Genomic DNA, 21,651 nt, shown 5'->3' on the forward strand with positions numbered 1-21,651 from the left:
ACTGTAAAGAGAGAGCGATCGAGAAAATGATGTCGAAGAAGGACCCTTGAATAAGCTTAAAAGTAAAGCTTCGTCCTGCTATCTGCTGTATGCAGGGCAAGCACGAGGAGGACCCTGAGCTTTGTTGGTGGGGGAAAAGAAAAAAAGAAGAGGCGAAGGGTGGTTAGTAGATTGCACTACTAGTGCTGCGATGTTCTAGAACCCGAGTGGAAAACTGCAGAAGTTAGTTAACAAGGATAGGGCAAAGAAGGGAAATCATGATCACAGGCCCGACTATGGTTTATCCCGCATTCTCGTTGTTGGCGAAGGAAATGATGTTGATGCGATGGCGATGGCGATGGCGATGCTTCCCGGGATAGAGGGGAAAGACACGGCTCTCATCCACCAACAACACATGTTTTCCAACAACGCCAGGGCATATTCTGACTGCGAATCTTCTCCCAAAGGGGTCTGCGACCTGCAATTGTGCTTCCTCATCTGTCAAACAGCAAACACAATATGCTTGGCTGCATGTTCAGCACTTTTGCGTTGAAGCGGATCTTACGAGTTTGAAATATTTCGTATCGTCTGCAGAAGGCGTTCTGCGGGGTGCCGGTCTTTATGAATTGTCTATCGACCCCTAAGAAGTCGCACTTAACTGGAGGGATCTCCGTAGCCTTTTAAATGCGTACATGGGTGTTGAGGCGTACATACGGTGGAGTGTTAAACCATGCCCTGAAAAGTTGTCTCACTGTTGAATTTACCATATCTGCCCATTATTTAAGACAATTTTACAGCGCACCATGAGAGCTGGCTAATCAAAGCGACTGCAAGACCGCCCATGTTTATAGGGTAGATTATAGACTCATTAGGCTCTCACGTGTCCGCTACTCTCTGCTGGGTGCAGGGATCGAGAACCTGGAACGATGGAATCGAGATCCTGAATTTTGGGACCGATGACGCCGAAAGCAAATCACAGAAAACAATATTAACCATTCTCACCCTCACCCTCGGGTCCGTCAAATATGGAGGGAGAAGAACGTCCGACGCTCGAGGAGCTATCAGCTCTGCCAGAGAATGCTCTCGTTCAGCTTCCTCTCTCACGTCGAGGGCGGGGCCCAGGATTATTGATATTCCTACCCCAAGATTACACCCCGCAAAAGAAAGAAAAAACGACCAAAAGTCTCGATCCAGAGCCATTACAGAAATGGGCTGAAGAAGGATTCGCCGTTGTTCAACTTACCATTGGGCAGGATGACGACCCGCAAGAGACGTATCTGAATACCATGGACGCAGTCAGATTTCTGCTGCGGCTACCAGAATGTGCCGAATTCGAGAAAGTCGGGGTCGTGGGTATCTTGCCTTGTCATGCCATAGATCGACTCGATAACTAATGGTCTTCAGTGTATGGATTGAATCCAAGCTTTGATCAGTCTCCCGTTGCTGATGTCTGGCGTCATCTGTGGAACATACGGATGATTGCAGCCATTATTGCTTTCACCGACGACGATGTTGGGGCATGTCAACCGAATCGCATCAGAAATCATCCACTTCTAGTACATTCGACGAAGGAATTCATGCCCTCTCGAGAATCAGAGGTCGTGTATTTCTACGAGACTGCAAAAGTAACGAATTTCGTTCTTCCGGGTCACGAGAATTACATGCCTGGTCATGCTGGAGTTGCTCATACCAGGAGTCTTGGTTTCTTGAAGCAGAATCTTGGCGGGCCGTATTTTGACCTTGATGCTATCTGGGAAGAGCATACTTTGTTTGAATTTGGAGAGCGGAATGTAGAAAAGACGATGAGCACGATGGTGAATGAGCCATATGTGAATCACGTGCCGACAGTAAGCCCCTTTTTTCGACTGAATTTGCAGTGCTAAATTCGCTTAGATGACAGGTGGGATTGGGAGATCTGCTTTGACAAGCTTTTATCGTGACCATTTCATATTCAACAATCCAGACGATACACAGCTTGAACTTATCAGTAGGACGGTTGGTGTGGACCGAGTTATCGATGAATTCATCTTTAGCTGCACTCATAACAAAGTGATAGATTGGCTGTAAGCGTTATCAGCCATTTCATGTTCAAAGCTAATATAATTAGTGTCCCTGGCATTCCACCAACTGGCAAGCAGATCCGAGTTCCCTTCACATCAGTAGTCAACATTCGAGGAGATCGTTTATACCATGAACATATTTCATGGGACCAAGCCACACTCCTTCGTCAACTTGGTCTCCTCCCCGAGTATCTCCCATTCCCATACGCACTCCCGGATGGAAAGAAGCCAGGAAAGGGGAAACGGTTTGAATATCGTGTTCCTACTGCAGGAGCCGAGACTGCTGAGAAGTTGGTCGATGAGAGTTCTGTGAAGAGTAATGAGATGTTTGGGTTTGAGATTCGCGAGGTGGATGACACTTAGATTATATTGGTTGAAAATGCTTGTTCACGACATTGTTCTTCCAAGCCAAGGGTTTTCTTAACTCAAGCGACTCAAGCCCAGAAGATTGACCCCTCCAGCTCGTATAATCCGAATGTCATGAAGTGGTCCCACATGGTGTGCACGCTTCCAACCCCTGGGAGCATCATGACAGACCAGCTCTTGAAGTAGTCAGCTAAGCCAAAACCATGATCCTATTCTTTCAGCGGGTACTTTCGTTGCGAAATCTTCCCGGCAAGCAATCCCCAGCGGAGATTTCATCCCAAAGGGCCAAATTCCCATCAACCAGGCCAAGACCAGGATCAAGCCATGCTGCGGAGAGGCAAGGACCCCGCGGCAGCTTTCCCCCATTCGTCATCGTCATGCGCAAACTTTGGACATTGGATGAATTTGACAGTTCTTTAAATATCCACATCATCTTTCCCATTGGATGGTTTCATCCCGAACCGAAATTCTCGGATCCGCACCGAGCGCGAGTACGAATATTCTCGGATTTGCTGAACGAGTGCTTTTTTATTGGCTTGATGCATCGGCTTTGTGTTGGAATTGTGCATAAAGTCGGAGGAGGATGGGGTTGGATGTTGTTGTGCCACTTTCGTTTTCGGGTCATTTTGATATATAGACTAAGTGGTTTTCTTTTCTGCATTATTGCTTCTTAATATTGTTCGCTGTTTGTCAAGCTTCAAGAGCAACCTATACACATTACGTTTCGGCATTCTTAGCATTTCGAGAATACATACACGCCATTATGGATCACCCAGATCCGGAGCTTGAAGCTGGTCGCACCCCTACAGTCAGAATCGACAATGAGAAGGAGAGAGAACACGAAGAGAAAATCCAACCAAATGATCACAAACCAGAAAATGCAGACCTTTTACCAAGACCGAGAACATTATCCGCAACATCAGAAGAGAGGAAATACATAGTCGACTGGGAGGAAAACGATCGCGATAACCCCCTGAACTGGCCAGCCTTGAAGAAATGGAAGAATCTTTGGATTGTCAGTTCGATTACTTTGATCACGTATGTCTATACTTCGCATTTGAGGACCTTGCTGACCATCACAGCCCACTTGCTTCTTCAATGTTCGCACCAGGTGTTCCGCAATTAATGGAAGAATTCCACTCAACCAACGTTGAACTTGCCTCCTTCGTCGTCTCAGTTTACATCCTAGGTTTTGCCATTGGACCAATGTAAGTTTCATTATCTCCTCCTAAATAGTATACTCACATAGACTGCGTCATCGCTCCTTTGTCAGAACTGTATGGTCGAAGAAAAGTGTATCAATGCTGCAACATTCTCTTCTTGGCATGCACGATTGTTTGTGGCGAATCCCCAAATCTTGGCATGTTACTCGCCTTTCGATTCTGGGCGGGATGTGCTGGTGTTGCTCCTTTGACTATCGGTGCTGGTTCAGTTGGCGACCTGATGCGAGCTGAAGAGAGAGGTGGTGCTATGGCCATTTTCTCTCTTGGAACCTTGATTGGTCCAATCATTGGTATGTCTTGCCTCGAAGTCTAAGGAGCTCACTGACAGTATAGAGGTCCCATCGCTGGTGGATATATATCTCAAAGTATCGGATGGCGGTGGGTATTCCGTATTCTCTCTTGCGCCGTAAGTCCACCTTCCCCGTTACCCAACTCTACTGACAAAATTAGTCTCCCGTCGTAACTGTCGTAACATTCTTCCTTGACGAAACCTACGCCACAACCCTCCTCGAAGCAAAAGCCAAGAAACTCCGCGAGACACACAACGATCCCGCGTACAAGTCCAAGTACGCCAGCGGCCTCCCCAAGAAAGTTGTATGGAAACGGGCTATAGTCCGGCCACTCAAGATGTTGTTCTTGAGTCCGATTGTCTCCCTCCTCTCCTTGCACCTTTCCCTGGTATACGGCCTCCTTTACGTACTGTTTACAACCTTCACCGCCGTCTTTGAAGGGATCTACGGCTTCTCGACCGGATCCGCAGGTCTCACTTTCCTCGGTCTTGGTGTTGGTACTATTCTGGGTGTCGTCATTATTGGTGGAACAGCAGATAGGATTTATATGTACTACGAGAAGAGGAACAATGGTGTTGGTAAGCCAGAGTTCAGGTTGCCTGCCATGGTCGTCACTAGTCTTTTCTGTCCAATCGGACTCTTTTGGTATGGATGGAGTGCTCAAGCTCATGCGTATTTCTTGGTGCCGATTATCGGGACAGTGTTCATGGCTTTTGGAATGATGTCCGTGATGGTAAGTCGTTGAACGATAATTTAACGTGATTTTACTAATTGTTGTAGTTACCGGTCCAAAATTATCTCGTGGATGCATACACGAGATACGCAGCATCTGCTATTGCTGCAGCAACAATCCTCCGCTCTATCCTAGGAGCGCTACTCCCACTTGCTGGTCAGCCTATGTATGACAAGTTGGGAATTGGGTGGGGTAATAGCTTGTTGGGCTTCTTGGCATTGGCTATGACACCGATTCCATGGGTATTTTGGAAGTATGGAGAGAGGATAAGAACGAGGAATCCTATTGATCTCGATTAGTCACTTTGCGCATTGTTCTTGGAGTTGTCACATTTGGCATAGCGAATCGTTTTTAGAGTAATGACATATTTATTGTGTTTAATATTCACAAAGGATACAATGGGGGCAATTAGCAGTGTGGAACAAACTGAAAGTCAGAAAAGACTCGCGGTTGAATTGTTGAAAGAGAAAAGCACGGTGAAAGCATTGGCCATCATGTGTCGTCTCTCACTTACTGTTTGCTTCGATCTTCCTTCATACCTTTTCCTACTTATCCGTGTTTTACTAGTTCCATGTTAAGACTCACCAGCTCGATGTTTTCGGGCATGGGCTGCAAATTCCTTATCTACCTCGCTCCGTGCAAGTGCTTCGGGAACACCTTTACTTTTGAAGAACGAGATGAGTTTTTCTCGGCCAATGGATGAAGCATAATTGTTCCAAGCAGCAGGAGCAATGGGAATTTTTTCTGGCTCTTCGTCTGAGTAAGTGTAGATGCCATGGGGATTCTCTTCCCTGAACGAAGTGCGAGGGCGGGTGTGGGATGGTGGCGGAGAGCCTCTTCTTGGAGGCGGTGACGGGACTCTTGGTGGTGGTGGAGCGTATGCTGTCCGTGGAGGTGGAGAGCTATGCCTTGGCTGTGAGGAGTGAGCTCTTCTTGGTGGAGGTGAGTAAGCTTGTCTCGGCGGTGGGGAACATGATCGATATGCACACCTTGGCTCAGGTGATGGAGATCGACGTCTAGGTTGTGGTGGAGACCGTCTCCTTCTAAACTCTTCTGGCAAGTCATCGTCTTCGGAATTGTAATAATTCTGCTCATTCCCTGAAAATTGAGGAAATGTTGAGAATGAAGACCTGAGTCTTTGTGAAGGCGATGATCTCCTTTCACGAGACGGTGCACCATGCCTGCGCAAGAATTCTTGAAATTGCTCATCATCCTCGGATTTGTAGGAAGTATCTCCGCGAATGTGAGATCTACCTCGGCCAGCGAGGATAGAGTCATATTCTGCAGCACGTCTTTGTTCTCGTTCTCTGTACTGGTTGAGCTCCATTTGTCTTTCGATATTTCGCATGCGTTCTAAGAAGTTATCCATGACTGCTAGAAGTGGTGATTAATTGAAAATGATATTCGAGGTGTTGATGATGTCTGATTAAGAGCATGGGGTGTGGGAAGACTGAGGTCAAAATAGAAACGCACAATGGATTGTTCTATAGCGGTTTTGAAACGTGCAGTTAAACGAGACATGGATGAAAAAATGAAACAGTGAGAGCAGGTGCCGTCTTTCATGGACGCACAAGAGCTGCAAGAATGTTGTCGAAACATAATCCAAGCTACTAACAAAGGATCGAACAATGAAATGACGACAATGAAACAAGAATTTATAATAACCGTTCAACAATGATATTCATCTCGGAACGGCAGAATAACCTTTGAAGTAATAACTAACGACCGCGCACTTGGACTACACCGCATTCTATTCAAATCATGTGTAAAATTACTCACACCCTGTACGGATTCTGCGGCCATTTTTCTCGAGAATATCCTGCAACACATTGTCCCTCCTACAAGTCTGGACTATGCACTCAAAAAAGCACCAAGAATAGCATTGAGGATTTCTGCAATTCTTGCTGGAAAATGATGAACATGGGTAAATGAGAAATGAAAACATAACCCACGCTCAAACTAATCCTCCGAAGTGAGCCATAACATTGTGGAAAATTGATTAAATGCCCTTCCGACATAGAATTTCACCTGCCTCAAACACCCATTCATGATCCTCCGCCGCATCCCACTCCTTCCAAGCCTCCGCCCACTGATCCATTTCCTCTTGTGTTGCCATACCATACTGAATAGCATGAGCGGCAGCCGGCCCTGTGACTCGTTCGGTATGTCCTGCATTCCAGACTGGGGTCTTGGTATACACCAGCTTCTCTCCATCTGTACCAAATGCTTCTTTGGCCCATTTCTCAAGATCAATTCCAGCTTGAGTCTGGGCACCAATCTTGGGCATCATGGCCATAGCTCTATCCCAATATTGTCGAATTCCGGGCAAATCAGGCTTCAAGAATAACACGACGGAAGGACTGGACTCTCGAACAGCAATGATACCACCTGGCTTACAGACTCGGTAGAACTCCTTCAAAACAGGAACTGGGTTCGAGATGTGAACAAGAAGTTGATGAGCATGAACAATATCAAATGAATTGTCAGCAAAGTCCTTGAGGTTGGTGGCATCCCCGACCTGATACTTGAGGTTGGGCACATCGGGGAACGAGGTCGAGGCTTGCTTGATGATGCCTTCCGAATTGTCGACACCAATAGTTGAACCATCCGATGCTATCTTTGCAAGATCTGCAGTAATGATACCTGGTCCGCAGCCGACATCTAGGATTTTTGCAGACTTTGTGACATGAGGGAGAAGGTACTGGCAGGAAGTCTTTGCCGTTCTTTCGCCGTAGAGCTTGGTGGTACTTGGGTCATCACCTCGAATCACGTTCGCGGCATAAGCCATTTTGATATCGTAATGGTATGTCGTGAAGAAAAGGGAGGTGGAAAGTACAAGGAGACAAAGGTTCACATCTTAAATATGCACCGCAAGCTGGCTTTGAATCCTTCGAGCAAATCATAAGCACGGCTCGTAACGGTAACCTTCCGGAACAGTACCCGTCGTATGTAGCCACCAATGGACAACTGCACCGCATTCGATGTCAAAGGCGGCTCGGGTTCATTCAGCAAAAAGCGCATGCTGTGGAGAAGTTTAAATCAACGCTGCACCAGCTGCCAAGGTTGATGCTGAGTCAGCACCACACCTCCTAAATCCGAACTCAGACGTATTTTCTCCCACCGAGCAATCTTTCACCTCGATATCAACTACGGAACCACGTTGTTCTGCAGAGCTGTTCTGTGATTCAAGATCCGTGAGAGCCATTATTTGCTAATTGTGGACCATGATATCCCTATATACAAGTCTGGACGCCTAGGAAGACTCGAACTCGTTGCGACAGAACAACAGGCGAAATCGGACGAACGAGCTACTGTCTACTAACGATGTGCCGGCAAAGTCTTAGCCTAGCTGTACGGCATACTGGAATATCCCATATGTGGTTCCTGCGAGGAATTGACAGAAGAAAAACTTGACGAAAACTGCCACCACAGCACTGTTTGCCTTGTTGAAGGAAGTCGAGAATACACGGTGTGCCAGGAGGTAGCTGCAGATCTGCCAGATACCTATAAGACTCAATGGAGAAGTTTCTTCAGGATTGAGGAGTTATGAATTCGGGGTAGAAAGGATAATGGACTGGAAGTCAAGTTTAGGGCAGGTGGCATTTTGCTCACAACATCCCTTGCATCTGCTTCAATTCTGCGCTGTCCCAGCACTGATATGTCTCTCGGCGGCTCCATATCTGACCCGACCTACAAGTGTGGCTTAAACCCTGATGAGTCGCATTCCATATGATGCGATTTGTTAAAGAGCAATTCCGTCCCCAATTTCTAATGTTTCTACTTTCCTTATTCCTTTCTCCAAGATGTTCACGAGAATTGCCTCGCGGAGACTTCGAGTGCTACCAATCTCTCATAGTTTCAAGCGATCACCTACGATCGGAATTTACCAATGCCGCCTAAAACTCTCTACATCCTCCAAGAAGCAAGACACCGAAGATTCCGGCCCGCAAACCCCCCCTTCCTGTTCGAATGACTTAGCCACGAGGCTCGAGCAGGAAAGTAACAGAATGCGTTTATATTTCATCATGTTGTGCGGGTTGCAAACTTTGATGTTCACTAATTTAGACCTCATGGGTCAAATGGTTTACATGGTATGTCGAAGCCGTCGCTTCCATTGACTTTTGACATTCTTGCTGATATAGTTTTCCACAGAGTCACACAGATATCAAGAAAGACATCATGTCAGTGTCGAAGAAGATCGAAAGACTAGAAGCTGCGGAGTTCGCCGAAACCAATCGTGGGCGTGTCGATGAAAGGGATTTGATGATCTGAACGGCGGCAGAAAAAAATTGGAAGAGCTGCTCAGCGTGTTGATACAGAAATACCACGCAAAGTCATGAAAGGATGCATGTAGGATTATGCTTTGAAATTCGAGCAATTATTGGCTATATATACAATGGCATATGCCGGGTATCTGAGGGACATAAAAAGATCTTACAAATACAGTATCCTTCCCAGCGCCAACAAGAATTAGTATATACACGGATACTTCAACCAGACAACCGCTGGTTTCCTGATACCATCGAAGCGAAATGGCCTCCCTTTCGAATCAGCAGCTCCTCCGGCGTACCTGTCTCCACGATGCGGCCATGATGAAGCACATATAGCACATCTGCAGCGACCACAGTGGACAATCGATGCGCAATAGTGATGGTAGTTCTGTTTCCAGACGCATTCTTGAGCGCCATGAGGGTTTCTTGCTCTGAGGCCGCATCAAGAGCCGAGGTAGCCTCGTCGAGGATCATAATGCGTGGATCGCGGAGGAGCGCAGCCGCAATGGCAAGTCTCTGCTTCTGCCCGCCTGAGAGCTCTCTGCCCTTCTTGCCGCATGCCTGGGCAAATCCATCTGGAAGCGAGTGAATGAATGTCAAGATTCCCACCGCAGCACATGCAGCTTCGACGTCAGCTTGAGTGACCTTCGACTCGTCCAATCCCAGAAGAAGATTCTCCAAAATGGTCCCGTTGTAGACGACGGAGTCTTGAGGCACGAGAGCAACTTGTTGGCGATAATCTTCTAGTGGACAATGCTCAATGGGCTGGCCGTCGAGCTTTATTTGGCCCGAAGACTGAGAGTAGAACCGCTCAATCAGATTGATGATGGTACTTTTCCCCGATCCTGAAGCTCCAACAAATGCAACATGCTGGCCAGGCTTAATCGAGAAGTTGATATCTCTGAGCGCTGCATGACGAGTAGGTTGTCCCGGATATTGGAAGCCTACGTGCTGGAAACTGATTTCTCCATCAATTGATGTCATTGTCTTATCCTTTGGAGCGGTAGCAGCCAATTTTTCTGCGATTGCCAATCTGTGAGTCCGCATTTCGTCATAGAAGTTGAAGGACTGCTTCGACAATGAAACTCCTGATGCGCGGCTTCCGACTAAGCCAGCATCTTGAGCGCCGAAAGTAAGGGCAGTGTAGCAGGCAAAGTAGTGGAAGACGGAGAGTTGACCTTTGCTGATGAGGTATCCTCCATACCAAAGCGCGAAAGCCGTCACAATGAGCTGCATTCCCGCAGCTCCGGCGAACGCGAACGACAAATTAGTTGCCGCTTTTTTTGCAGCTTCATAAGCCTCAGTCAGAGTTGAGTTGTACATTTTGACAATCTCGGTCTCTTGATTATATGCAGCGACGGTCCGGACGGAAGCGAGTGCTTCATATGCAATCTCGTTGGACAAAGTGTGATGTGATATTGTAGAATGGTGGAAATCCTTCAAAACTTTGTGGCGAAGGAATGAGCCAAAGAGGACCAATGGTAAGAGAAGTATGACAGGCAGAGCGTAGCGCCAATTAAGTCCTATGGCGAGAAAGACTGTTGACGAAAGGATGACAAATGTTTGCAGGTACACAGCAAGACTGACCGCGTGCAAACCACGTAGATAGGTTGCATCTTCTGTCAACCAAGAGAGGAGACGAAATGTCGAGCGCTCCTCGGTGTTGAACCAATCTGCTTCCATATCAAGGATGAATGCAAAAGCTCGAACTCGCACTCGTCGGATCATCTTGTCGCAGCTACGTTGGAGGATCACAGAGCTCAGAAAGTGCGAGAAGAAGAGTACAATCCCAACGATAAAGAACATCAGGCTGAGGAAGTTGACGCGAGATTGGAAACCGGGGCTCCCGAGATGTTCAGCCTCGACGAAGAGCTTTGCAAAGAGAATAGCTTGCGCAGGATATGCTAGGCCGGAGACAACAGTGAGGATCAAAGCTAGGACGACTGCTGGTTTGTCTCCATGCAGCGCGTTGACAGCTCTAGCGAGCATGCGAATACGACTGAACCAAGTTGCCGCCTTGCTTGGTACATTTTCCTCGGGCTCCTGGTTTTGAACTCGTCTGGTACTCATGCGGTTGGCTCGCATGGTCAGCTTACGGAGGATAGTTCCCATAGCAGACTGCCTTCCAATCTTTCCAACTTCAGCTGGTTGTTCGACTGGTTTCTCCTCCTTGACTTCTTGCGTACGGTACATCGATGCATACTTCCCATCTTGAGCCATGAGTTGTCGATGTGTTCCCCGCTCAACGATGCGACCAGCTTTCATGACAATGATCGAGTCAGCATTGGTGATTGTACTTAAGCGATGAGCAATCGTAATGCAAGTACGTCCTTGGCATGCATTTGTTAAAGCACTCTGAACCAGTCTTTCTGATTCCGAATCGAGCGCTGCAGTTGCTTCATCCAGTAAGAGGATCTTAGGATTTCGGATAATTGCTCGTGCGATTGCGATGCGCTGGCGTTGACCACGACTTAAGTGAGAGTCATTGCCCTTGATCTTGGTTTCATACTTCTCTGGTAAGCGCTCGATGAATTCGGAAATGTTGGCAATTTGACATGCTTCGATGACCAGTTTTCGCTTCAGATCGTATGGTGCATTTTCGTACATGGTAAGATGTAAGCCAAGAGCAACATTGTCGAAGATAGTTCCAGACAATAGCGCCGGGTCCTGGAACACGATTGAGATTTGGGAACGCCAGAACCTGATGTCTATATTCGAGACGTTAAGCTCATCTATCAGAATCTGACCTGCATTAGGGTCGTAAAATCGTTGTAGTAGGTCGAATATCGTCGACTTTCCAGATCCCGAATCACCAACTATTGCTAAACTCTGATGCAAAGGGATATGCAGGGAAAAGTTGTCGAGAACCTTGATGTCTGGTCGTGTTGGGTACGAAAAGCTGACCCTGTCGAATTGAATTTCGCCCGAAACATTTCCCCATCTCGGTGTCTTGGAGATCTGAAGAAGGGGAGGTCGATCCAGGACAGATATGATATCAGCTAGAGATGACTTGGCAGACGCATAGACCTTCATATATTCAATGACTTTGACCAACGCCGTCGTACCATAAAGAACAGCGTACAGAATAGTGATGATCTTTCCAATGTTCAAATTCTCGGATAGCGCGAGTCTTGCCCCTTCCCAGAATGCAAAGCAGTACCCTGCGTACAGGACGAAGACAAAATGGCTTGCAATGCCAGCCGAAAAGAGAGCCTTGGTCCCCTCGTGTCTGCCTGCTTTGGACAAGAGATGTTGATATTTCGTGACGAATCGAGATTGGGCGCCTCGACTTTGCAGAGCCTGAATGGAAGAGAGTGCCTCCTCTGCGTCGGAATGAGCTTCTGACACAAGATTGGTAGCACGACGAGAGCTCTGTCGAAGAAATACTGCCATGACCATTGTTGGCAACAGGATTGCTGGAATTATGGCGGAGATAGCAAAAGCGAACTTCCAGTTCCTCGCCATCGCGATGAGTATTGCAGATACAAGAGTGGACAGAGCCGTCAGAGCCAAATTCAACTTGTATGAGATGGCTTCTTGAACGTTCACCATATTCGAAACGAATTTCGTTGCGATCTCGCCATCACCCTGCGTCTCCAAGTATGGCATATCTTGAGCTAACAAGTTTGAGAAATAGTCGTGCCGCAGTCGTCCAGTGATGCTCGCTCCGAGAACCATCCAGCACCATATTGACACGAACGAGGCAGCTGCAACCGCGGCACCGATGCCTACGAGGATCAGCGCTTTGCGCGTGATCTGGTGAAGGAAGTCTCCCTGAGCCACGGAACTGCCGGAGTCGACGAATAGTTGTGTTGAAGATCCAATGATAATGGTTATCAGAGGCTGTTATTCATTAGTACGTGGTCTTTACAAGATCTCCATCGACTTACCACGCCGCTTCCTGCAATGCCGGATGAGAGGAAACCACACACTAGTAGGAGTCTATCGTAAGAGGAGGTATTGCGAAACAGTCCAAAGAATGAAGTGGGGGCCTTGACATCTTGATCACAATGGCAGACAGCCATTTTGATCTAAAGGTAGTGAAAGAGGAGATGTGAGAATCTATCAAGAGCGTATCCATCATTCCAGGTACTCAGACACTGGATATATCTGATAGCAAAACTCGTTTCTCGGATATTGTCATGCTGTCCTGGTATAAGCCATCGGAAGATTGGATACTAAGACTGCGCGCCCCACGATCGCGAACAGAAGGATCCGTCCCATGGTTGACAGGGATGCCAGCTTTGACATTTCAAACGAAGGATTTACGTTCTGACATGTAGGAATGAGCTTGGAGCATAGGATCGATTATGCGTTAGATCTCACGAAGCTAGACACATTTTCATCTTATCTGATGAGGCACGGCGTACAAAAATGGAGATGATATGTTTAGAAGGAGGCGAAGGCTGACGCTAAGCCTCTCAGCCATCCACATATGGTATAGAGCGCCCCTTGGCGAGGCTTATTCTAAGCAAGGTTTTAACCTTGCGCGCGCTTATTTGTCATTGCCATCTGGAATTCCGCCCGTATGGGTGGCGCATACGGCGGGGTTTAGTCTGCATGCAAGGGACGGGTCCCTTGCGCGCGTTTGTTTCCAACTACTCGGAAGGGACTGTGCCGTTCCATACAAAGCTGGTTTTCCCAAAGGCCCATACAGCCACAGCACACGACCATTAAGATCGAGGCTGAATTACCAGGAGGATCTTGTGGGGGAGCGAGAAACCCTGGCATGGAACAAAATAATACTTTCCGATTCGTGGATGCGCATAAACGACCTGACAGGCCCTGGAAATGATTCAAATCAGATGAACTGAGGCGAAAGGGGGAACATGAGCCCAGTTACCGTCAGGCAGGCAACAGAAAAAGGTTAGAGATATCGGTAAGTGCTTAGAATACTATGGTTCGATCAAGGGACAACATTGACATAAGATCTGAAGGAATTTATTTGCAACATGATCTTAGGAGGTTTAGTCCTTTCTAATGTTTCAATGAACCAGCCGCAGTCACCATGGTTCCAAATTTATCCACCTCGAAAGCATGATTGAAGGTGTCTGGATATGGTAAGATGTGGCACCCAAACAGAGGTATGGGAGGTGATTGCGATGTCATTTCTATCCAGATATATATACTTTGGAGGCCGCTAAGGCACGAGAGTTATACAGTTGCAAGTCAACTGGATGTTCTCTCTTGCCATCTCGATTCAGAAGCCACCTATCTCCTCAAATTCTCTATTTTGACTCAAGATGGCAACTGAATCGTTTGTCAACGTCCTTCCAAATTTTAAACCCTTTTTATCCTCTGCTGCTCACCCACGTCAACTCGCGGCCTCACTAAAGAAGCTATTCATAGGTTGGAGCCAATCTCATTTGACAGCTTATTCGGAGGTAAGTCTAATTGTCGCATATTGAACAAGCTTCACTAACACAAAGTCTAGGATGAGATCGTATCCTTGATTACCAAAGCAAAAAAACATGATGCTGGAATCCCCAACTATCCACTTCCCAGTATCGATCGCCTTTATTCCGAGTACTCAGCCATATTTGATCAAGTTCAAGAAGGACTTCCCTCTGGCAGCTATGACCAATTAAGATTGACACACCAGGCCTTTGCGGAGGCTTTCAGTGCTATTACGAGTCAGATGCCGGTAGAAGAATGTACGAACTGGCATACCGCGATATATGAACATCGAATGCTGGCTCGAAGATGCGCCTTAAAGGAGACTTCCATGGCCGTACTCTTAGGCCACGCTTCTAAAGATCAAGCTACCACTGCAGGCCTTGCACTGCACGCCCTCGCGGTAGCCTATCGAAGCCCAGCACTCTTCTCCGTCATTGGTACTGACGGAAAGGGGAAAAACTTTGAGATGATGCAAGTGGCACATACATTGGCAACGTGCAGAATTCCAGGCTCAAACGTGGACTTCTTGAAGACCAGCCCTGAATCCACTTACGCTCTCGTTTGGTATCAGAACCATGCATACAAAGTCGATATACTAGACTCGAACTTTCGACCTCACTCTGCCACAACCATCATTCAGCAAATCCGATACATCTTCCTCCTAACAGCCAAGGGTCGTGGTCAAAATTCAGTATGCGAGTATTCCAGCACTTTACAACGACAAGACTGGGCGCAGTTGCGTAACCGTCTTCGAAAGACAAATTCGAGAGCAGTTGAGCAAATGGAGGGTGCCATTACCTCGGTGGCACTGCATGAATTGTGTCCCCAGGATTCAGCAAAGCGATTAGTGTTGATCAGAGAAGACCAGTCATGTATGTATTCTGATCAAACACTTGGACTTAGCGTCTTCTCCGATGGGGAATTGGCCATGCGTTTTGATCACGCTGCCGTCGATGGTGGTGCTGCGTGCCACTTTGTTGGATTTATGGACTATATAATGAAACGCTCAAGCGCTACTCGGGGAACTGCGTTGGTGTTGTCACCAAGGAGAATCGAATTCTTCGACCTGGAGGACAGTAGGCAGTACGTGCGTCTCCCAGCTCGCATGCCGGCGCAGCGTTCAACCACCTTGTCCGTCCACATCGATAGCAAACTGCTCTCGAGCCTCCGAAAATCAAAGCTCGTTGATACAATTCTACAATTGAGCTTCCAAGCAGCAATCCTGTCTCACAAAAACGACGGTCTCCCTCTCCGAGTGATGGAACCTGTCGCCATGCGTCACTTCTCGGGAGGCCGCATTATTCCACAACTCGTTTCGACACCCACATCTCACACTTTTTGCAAGGAACTCATACGGAGTGACGCAAGCTCAGATATGAGCGCGCAACTGCTTCTCCAGGAACTTTTTCAACATGCACTTGCTGAGCATCGTCGCATACTCAGTGACACCAAGCAAGGGAATACACTTGCAAACAACGCTCTGCTACTCGAGCAATGCGTCCAGCTTCTTCCCCAATCGCAGCAGAAAGCGGCTGCAGGAATGGTGCTGCGGGAAAGTTTCACATATGATGCAAGTTTTACTGGTGCTCCTTTTGCGCCGCACGTCATGTCTATGGAAAGTGCATTACGGCGGGACAACTTCATTGCTGGGTGTTATGTGGGGCATAGTGACAAACTTGTCATCAGTCTGATCGCTTCAGGTACTCATATGGCGAAGATTGAGGAGTTGAAGATGGATCTGGAAAGGTTGATTTGCGAAGTTATTGATTTGAAGCGGGGTCTAGCGTAAAAGCGGGTACAGGAGTTGTGGAGTTTATTTTCTGGGTTACCCTATGATTTTAGTATACCACCTAGATTCTGTATAAATGAAAGCCGTCACTCAATACACCTTGTCACAGCTCGTGCTTGACGCAATTCGATTAACGCAACAATCTTTCTCGCTATGGTTTTATCTGTCTGTATTGTACCACTTCCCTCATGCTCATCCTCGTCCTTTCAGATTTTCGAAAGTCGTGCTTCAATATTTGAAATCAGAGAAACCGACCAGGCCAATGGACAGCAGAGCACTATCCTGGATCTCTTTCGCCTTTGCTTTCAACTCATCAACATCCCAATTGACCCAGACAAACTTTCCGTTCAAGAACTTTGCTTCCTCACTTGCCAACCAGACTACAAAATCTCCAGCGAGATCAGCTAGCAAAATTAGCTCCATTCTCACGACGCTTGGATCACTCACCATCATCGATATGATCTGGACCCACAGCTCTTCCGGCCATCTCAGTCTCTCTCACTCGTCCAGGATGAACGTTGACGATATGAACATTCGGATGTTCCTTCTGAATGCTATCCATGATGTTGGTACCTGCAAGCTTCGTCGCAGAGTAAGACGAGAATCCTCCAAAGGGTGGGAGATGAATCATAGCTGTCGAGATATTGATAATGCTAGCATTCTTCGCAGCATGTTTGAGGAAAGCACTAGCAACGAGGTACATTCCCTTGACATTGACATTCAAGTTCTTTTCCCAATCCTCAACGCTTTCTTCTCCAAAAGGCCTGACACCAGTGAAGTAGGCAGCATTTGGGATGAGGATGTCAATAGCGCCGAAATTCTTGCCGATTTCGGCAAAGGCTTCGTCGATTTGCATTTTCTCGGATATGTCTGCTGCGATGGTGAGGACTTGAGTTTTGTCTCCGACGAGGTCGTGGATCGAAGTCGCAGCGTCGGAAAGGACTGCAGCTCGACGTCCGATGATAGCCAATTTGCTGACGCCAGCTTGAGCGAGGGACTTGGAGATGGCAAGACCGATTCCTGCTCCGCCTCCAGCAATGACGATGGTTTTGCCTGAAAGTGAGAGTTCAGGACGAGTGGGTGAGATCGAGGGGTAGGAGCTGGAGTGCCATTCCTTGGTGTATGATGGGAAAGGATGCATGTTGAATTTGCGGAGTTTGAATTGATAGCTTGCTGTTAATCTGTATTTCGAGGGTTGTTTTGATTCAATAAGTATCCGAAAGAAAGTTGGAGGTTGGGTCTTAAATATGTTTGTTCATTCTCGCAAGATCGTAAAGTGCATTTTGATATGAAAAAGAAGATTCTGACCTGCTTAAAAGTACATCATGTCTGACCACACTAGATCTGTTCGAATCGTTAAATCATACATCTAGAGGTCTTTTCAAGTGATTGGCTGCAAGCACATATTGAGTGATCAACAAGACTCACCAACAGCGTGTTGAGTTCCCTTAAAAGTTTCCCCACTTGCGCTGCAACAGCAAGAATATACTGGGAATACTAAGTTCTACCCAGCCTCTCAACGCATCTCCTGTTCAGTAATTGCTGCGGATTATAAATGCTCAAGTGGTCAGAGATCCCAAGTCAAAGTGATTAGTGAACGGATGAAGCGAGTTCCAAGTAGTCAACTTCAGCGTGCAGACTTCCTTTTGAACAAGGGAAAGGAAAGATCATCATTAACAGAGCCATAATGATAGTTGATAACATAGCAGCGTCGAGGAGCGAATGAGTTCATCGCAACAGATCTCCCAGTGTCCTAGTCACGTGATGAGCTTCTTGTGTAGCTGAGGCAGCAAAGAGTTATCAGCTTGTTGAAATTCTAGCTGCATGGAATCTGCTGAAAATCTTAAATACAAGAAATTAAAAGGACGATGATCTGACAAAGGACTACGCAAGCGCTCATTCGAGTATACAGAGCCGATGTTCAGTCGTCCGCCCCTTTCTCAATCTCGCTTGAGATGCCGATTATCGCTTGCAGCTACCCGAAGCCGACTCTCTGGTAATGGTAACATTTGCCGTTACGGCATTCATTCGACTTCCAGGAATTGATATCAAACATGTTGCCGTAGTGCGGCGCAGGATCGTGTATCACGTACATCCTCATTTGTCAGCAGGTGGATTACTGATATCGCCGTCTTACTGGTCAGTTTTTAGTGTTGGGACCTTCATCAACAACATCATTCTGACCTTCAACTGTGAGGCATTTGTTCAACGTCTCTGAATGCATTGAATCTGGTCAGAAAACACAATATTGAACCTCAATCACGCAGGCACCATGGAAGCATCAAGTACTCTGAGAGTGGGGAGGTCAGAGGATGATGATTGGACCAAAGTGAAGGATGGTGCCGAACGGAAGAAAATCCAGAATCGATTGGCTCAAAGAATCCACAGTAAGCTCCCCCGCTATACAACAAATGATGGGGAGCTGGAATGCGTTTAGGAAAGAAGTATGGTCGAAAGAAGAAGAGCCAGCTGCCGAATCCACGTGATGAGAGTATCGACACAGTCTCAAGCTCGACAAGCCAGAGTACTCATTCGAGCGGCTCTGCTGGCACTACCGACCAAACAAGCTCAGAAATTGACATTACTCTCCTTGAGGAAGTTGGCTTCTCCACCTTGGACGAAACTGACAATTCTCCACCTGATTCTTCAAGAGGTTCAAGCTCTTCAGGAGGTTCAAGTGTCACGGATCCCAACGTATCAAGGAGCCTAGAAATATCAAAGTACGTCTCTCCAAAATGTATCTTCCACAAACTAACAACCCAGCTCCTTCCCAACCCCCAAAACCCCCTCCCCACTCACAGACACAAACTTCCTCGTCCTCCAAACAACACACACCATAACCGCCATGCTATTCAACGCCTCCCTCCTCAACATAGCCTGCAGCAACGTCCGCGGCCGCTCAATCTTCATCCCCACCACGCTCGCCACTCCTTCATCTCTCGCTCCCACACCCCTTCAACTGACGCTTCCCCACTGGCCCTACATCGACATCATCCCTCTCCCAGCTCTGAGGAATAAATTACTGCAAGCACACGAGCTGATCGACCCGAGAGATATCTGGCAGGATTTCATTAATGGGGAGGTGAAGGTGTGGGGAAGTCAGAGTTGGGATGAGAGGGGGTGGGAGATTACCGAGGGGTTTGCGGTTAAGTGGTGGTTTTTGATGGATGAGGATGTTCTTGGGACGACTAATTTTTGGAGAGCAGCGAGGGGCGAGAAGGGATTGGATGCTAAGGGGTTGAGGAATAGGATTGGGCAGGTCGTTGGAGTGGCTTGATGTTAGGTTGTTCAGGGGCAATACTAGAGAGAAGCGATGTTTGCAGTCATGATTGATTCATTCGTAGGGTCATGGAGCTATCAATAAATATATACAAACTCATCATTCTGACGATCCGTCAAATCAAAGGCATGTCTTCCTACTCCTTCAGTATCGATTTCAACGTAATGATTCTCCATCGAAGCATCGTGGATGATGGCTGCTTTCCCATTTGCCACTCTCTTTCTGGACTGCATTTTATTCAGAACCATCAAGTTCGCAAGCTGAAGCAGGACAACAACAGCAAGAGCGACGAAAATTGCCAGCACTGCTCGAAGTCCCGGGTGATAGGTTGGCGCATCAGCTGAATTGAAGAGCAGAGGACCGATAATGTTCCCTGCCGATGACCCCGCATTGTAGAGAGACATGATGACGGATTTCTTCGTCGTGCCAGCAGTGTTGCCAACAATCCACGAGACAATAAGAGGATTACTCCCAAACAAGAAAGCGAGCAGATAGTATCCACCAAGCAGTGCACCAGTATCCGAACGTGGGATAGCATAGAGCATGGCAAGTCCAACGATGACGGGAATCACCAAGACGAGCAAGATAGGAGCTTTCAAGCGAACTTTTTGAGCAGCGTATGAGGCGAGAATGATGATGATGAATTGTACAGCTCCAAAAGGCATGTTGAGTAGTGATGTGATGTACTTGTTGAATCCGAGGCCGCTTAAAATGAGGGGTCCAAATGTATTCGTGACGGAAGCTCCAACATTAAGAAGGAGGGACATGCCGACCCATAGATAACTTTTGGGCTCGATGAGTATTTCCTTGACGTGAGTCCATTCGAATTGTCGTGAACCGATACCAGTTTGATTGGCGCGGAGTCGCTCAACTGCTTGGATCTTTTCGTGGTCAGTGAGGAATCGCGCAGAACCTATGTCATTGTCGAGTTTCCAGTAAACGATGGGGGCTGTGAGGATAGTGACGAGACCAACAAAGAGGAATATACTGATTGTTGTGAGCAGATGAGAATAGAGACGAGGGGGGTATTTACATTTGCCAAGGATAAAGATGTGCGGATGGAATGTGACCAAGGCCAAATGATAGGGCAGAAGCTACAATAGTCGCGATACCGTTCGTGCCATACCAGGCCGCTACTCGAATTGGCTGTTCAGCTCTTCGATACCATTGATTTGTGATGACACTGAACAACGGGAGACAACCGCCTTCGAAGACGCCCAAGAAGAATCGAGTTACAAGAAGTCCAGTGTAGCTGTGACACCCTGCCATTGCAGCTTGTGCAATGCCCCATCCAAGAATCAATGCTGGCATCAGGATTCGATGGGGAACTTTGACAATGAGGATGGATGAGAATGGTTGCCATGCTAGTTGGCCGATGGGTGCAATGGAACCGACGAGAGAATATTGGTTGCCAACGAGGCCGGTATCTTTTTGGAGGCCGAAGATGGATCCGTATCCAAGGACAGATTTATCCAGAATCTGAATGATTAGCTCTCATTTCAAGACTGAAGGAGGGCGACGAACTTGAAGGAAGTAGACCCAGACAAGGATCACCAGAATCACTTTGTCAGTCTTTCGTCGAATTCTTTTGTTCTGGACGACATTAGCCCGGTAATTCTGATTTTGCTCATCAACATACATCCTCATCAGTGAGCTCAACACGCTCGATGCCAGCTGCATCCTTGCTCAAAGTCCTCGAAGCCTCCACATCCTCTGCGTACTCCTTATGGATCTTGGCAGAACCAGAATCAACTTGTTGAGAAGAGGACGGCATTGTCGATTGAGCATTGACCAAACTTGGCGGTGAGTCGTCTTGGATAAGAGGAGCGCTGTCGTGAAACAATCCTCCATCAGTTGCGAGGTCGTGAGATAGATATACAAGATGTCGTACCTAGCTTCATCATCCCGCATGTCGATCCTTCCCCATGATTTTGCCCCGCGTGGAGTGGCCATCTCCACGAATTATCGGGCGGTAAATGGATAGAGTTTGGAAGAGGTCGCACGGCTGAGATTCTCGGTCTTGTGAGCTGAAGGCTGGCTGCTGAAGAAACTGCGCCACAGTCTGGCACTGGTGGGGATTTGCCGCCGCGGTAAATGCCTCATCTGAATTTTCGGCGACGACGGCAATTGTTATCAATTGTTATAACGGCTATTGATTTGATTCATCTCGAAACAATTGTTGCAGCCGAATATGGAATCTTCAAATCAAGATCTTACCGAGAGAATGGTTACTGAAAGTTTCACCGCCAATTCTCAATTCCCG

At 47.3% G+C, this 21,651-nt stretch overlaps 9 protein-coding genes across 9 annotated transcripts; 4 read left to right on the forward strand and 5 right to left on the reverse strand.

Moving 5' to 3' along the window:
* Positions 1-1,004: 1,004 nt before the first annotated feature.
* LY89DRAFT_600051 (NTF2-like protein) lies at positions 1,005-2,402 on the forward strand (the record flags this gene model as incomplete). The annotated part of the gene is made up of 4 exons (XM_018210134.1): positions 1,005-1,332; positions 1,384-1,826; positions 1,873-2,042; positions 2,087-2,402. The coding sequence occupies 4 exons, from the start codon at positions 1,005-1,007 to the stop codon at positions 2,400-2,402; spliced, it is 1,257 nt and encodes a 418-aa protein (XP_018062508.1).
* Positions 2,403-3,168: 766 nt separating this feature from the next.
* Positions 3,169-4,950, forward strand: LY89DRAFT_741997 (MFS general substrate transporter; the record flags this gene model as incomplete). Its single annotated transcript, XM_018220780.1, has 6 exons — positions 3,169-3,443; positions 3,488-3,613; positions 3,695-3,918; positions 3,964-4,034; positions 4,079-4,651; positions 4,699-4,950. 6 exons carry the CDS (start codon positions 3,169-3,171, stop codon positions 4,948-4,950), a joined length of 1,521 nt encoding a protein of 506 aa, XP_018062509.1.
* Positions 4,951-5,225: 275 nt separating this feature from the next.
* Positions 5,226-6,020, reverse strand: LY89DRAFT_764936 (uncharacterized protein; the record flags this gene model as incomplete). The annotated part of the gene is made up of 1 exon (XM_018221651.1): positions 5,226-6,020. One exon carries the CDS (start codon positions 6,018-6,020, stop codon positions 5,226-5,228), a length of 795 nt encoding a protein of 264 aa, XP_018062510.1.
* Positions 6,021-6,336: 316 nt separating this feature from the next.
* On the reverse strand, positions 6,337-7,655 carry LY89DRAFT_691064 (S-adenosyl-L-methionine-dependent methyltransferase). Its single transcript, XM_018216226.1, has one exon. The coding sequence runs from the start codon at positions 7,437-7,439 to the stop codon at positions 6,651-6,653; it is 789 nt and encodes a 262-aa protein (XP_018062511.1). The 5' UTR covers positions 7,440-7,655; the 3' UTR covers positions 6,337-6,650.
* Positions 7,656-9,141: 1,486 nt separating this feature from the next.
* LY89DRAFT_725093 (P-loop containing nucleoside triphosphate hydrolase protein) lies at positions 9,142-12,947 on the reverse strand (the record flags this gene model as incomplete). The annotated part of the gene is made up of 2 exons (XM_018218949.1): positions 9,142-12,765; positions 12,813-12,947. 2 exons carry the CDS (start codon positions 12,945-12,947, stop codon positions 9,142-9,144), a joined length of 3,759 nt encoding a protein of 1,252 aa, XP_018062512.1.
* Positions 12,948-14,165: 1,218 nt separating this feature from the next.
* Positions 14,166-16,138, forward strand: LY89DRAFT_789001 (CoA-dependent acyltransferase; the record flags this gene model as incomplete). The annotated part of the gene is made up of 2 exons (XM_018223217.1): positions 14,166-14,306; positions 14,357-16,138. The coding sequence occupies 2 exons, from the start codon at positions 14,166-14,168 to the stop codon at positions 16,106-16,108; spliced, it is 1,893 nt and encodes a 630-aa protein (XP_018062513.1). The 3' UTR covers positions 16,109-16,138.
* Positions 16,139-16,328: 190 nt separating this feature from the next.
* Positions 16,329-17,249, reverse strand: LY89DRAFT_659149 (NAD(P)-binding protein; the record flags this gene model as incomplete). The annotated part of the gene is made up of 2 exons (XM_018212505.1): positions 16,329-16,512; positions 16,556-17,249. The coding sequence occupies 2 exons, from the start codon at positions 17,247-17,249 to the stop codon at positions 16,337-16,339; spliced, it is 870 nt and encodes a 289-aa protein (XP_018062514.1). The 3' UTR covers positions 16,329-16,336.
* A 1,031-nt stretch (positions 17,250-18,280) lies between these two features.
* LY89DRAFT_691066 (uncharacterized protein) lies at positions 18,281-19,658 on the forward strand. The gene is made up of 4 exons (XM_018216227.1): positions 18,281-18,495; positions 18,546-18,828; positions 18,872-19,514; positions 19,570-19,658. Exons 1-3 carry the CDS (start codon positions 18,381-18,383, stop codon positions 19,383-19,385), a joined length of 912 nt encoding a protein of 303 aa, XP_018062515.1. The 5' UTR covers positions 18,281-18,380; the 3' UTR covers positions 19,386-19,514; positions 19,570-19,658.
* On the reverse strand, positions 19,448-21,385 carry LY89DRAFT_691067 (putative MFS transporter). Its single transcript, XM_018216228.1, has 4 exons — positions 21,028-21,385; positions 20,913-20,981; positions 20,422-20,867; positions 19,448-20,375 (listed from the first exon to the last, which is right to left on the reverse strand). The coding sequence occupies exons 1-4, from the start codon at positions 21,160-21,162 to the stop codon at positions 19,466-19,468; spliced, it is 1,560 nt and encodes a 519-aa protein (XP_018062516.1). The 5' UTR covers positions 21,163-21,385; the 3' UTR covers positions 19,448-19,465.
* Positions 21,386-21,651: the final 266 nt, after the last annotated feature.

Source organism: Mollisia scopiformis (assembly GCF_001500285.1).
Source record: "Mollisia scopiformis unplaced genomic scaffold LY89scaffold_33, whole genome shotgun sequence".
Classification (NCBI taxonomy): Eukaryota; Fungi; Ascomycota; class Leotiomycetes; order Helotiales; family Mollisiaceae; genus Mollisia; species Mollisia scopiformis.

Bases quoted from the DNA above. Each gene is read 5' to 3' on its own strand.
- LY89DRAFT_691064 (XM_018216226.1), bottom strand. From the start codon at position 7,439: ATGGCTTATGCCGCGAACGTGATTCGAGGTGATGACCCAAGTACCACC.
- LY89DRAFT_691066 (XM_018216227.1), top strand. From the start codon at position 18,381: ATGGAAGCATCAAGTACTCTGAGAGTGGGGAGGTCAGAGGATGATGAT. The intron at 18,496-18,545 runs GTAAGCTCCCCC...GAATGCGTTTAG, and splicing joins ATTGGCTCAAAGAATCCACA to GAAAGAAGTATGGTCGAAAG. The intron at 18,829-18,871 runs GTACGTCTCTCC...CTAACAACCCAG, and splicing joins AGGAGCCTAGAAATATCAAA to CTCCTTCCCAACCCCCAAAA.
- LY89DRAFT_691067 (XM_018216228.1), bottom strand. From the start codon at position 21,162: ATGCCGTCCTCTTCTCAACAAGTTGATTCTGGTTCTGCCAAGATCCAT. The intron at 20,982-21,027 runs GTATGTTGATGA...AATGTCGTCCAG, and splicing joins TTGAGCTCACTGATGAGGAT to AACAAAAGAATTCGACGAAA. The intron at 20,868-20,912 runs GTTCGTCGCCCT...CTAATCATTCAG, and splicing joins TCTGGGTCTACTTCCTTCAA to ATTCTGGATAAATCTGTCCT.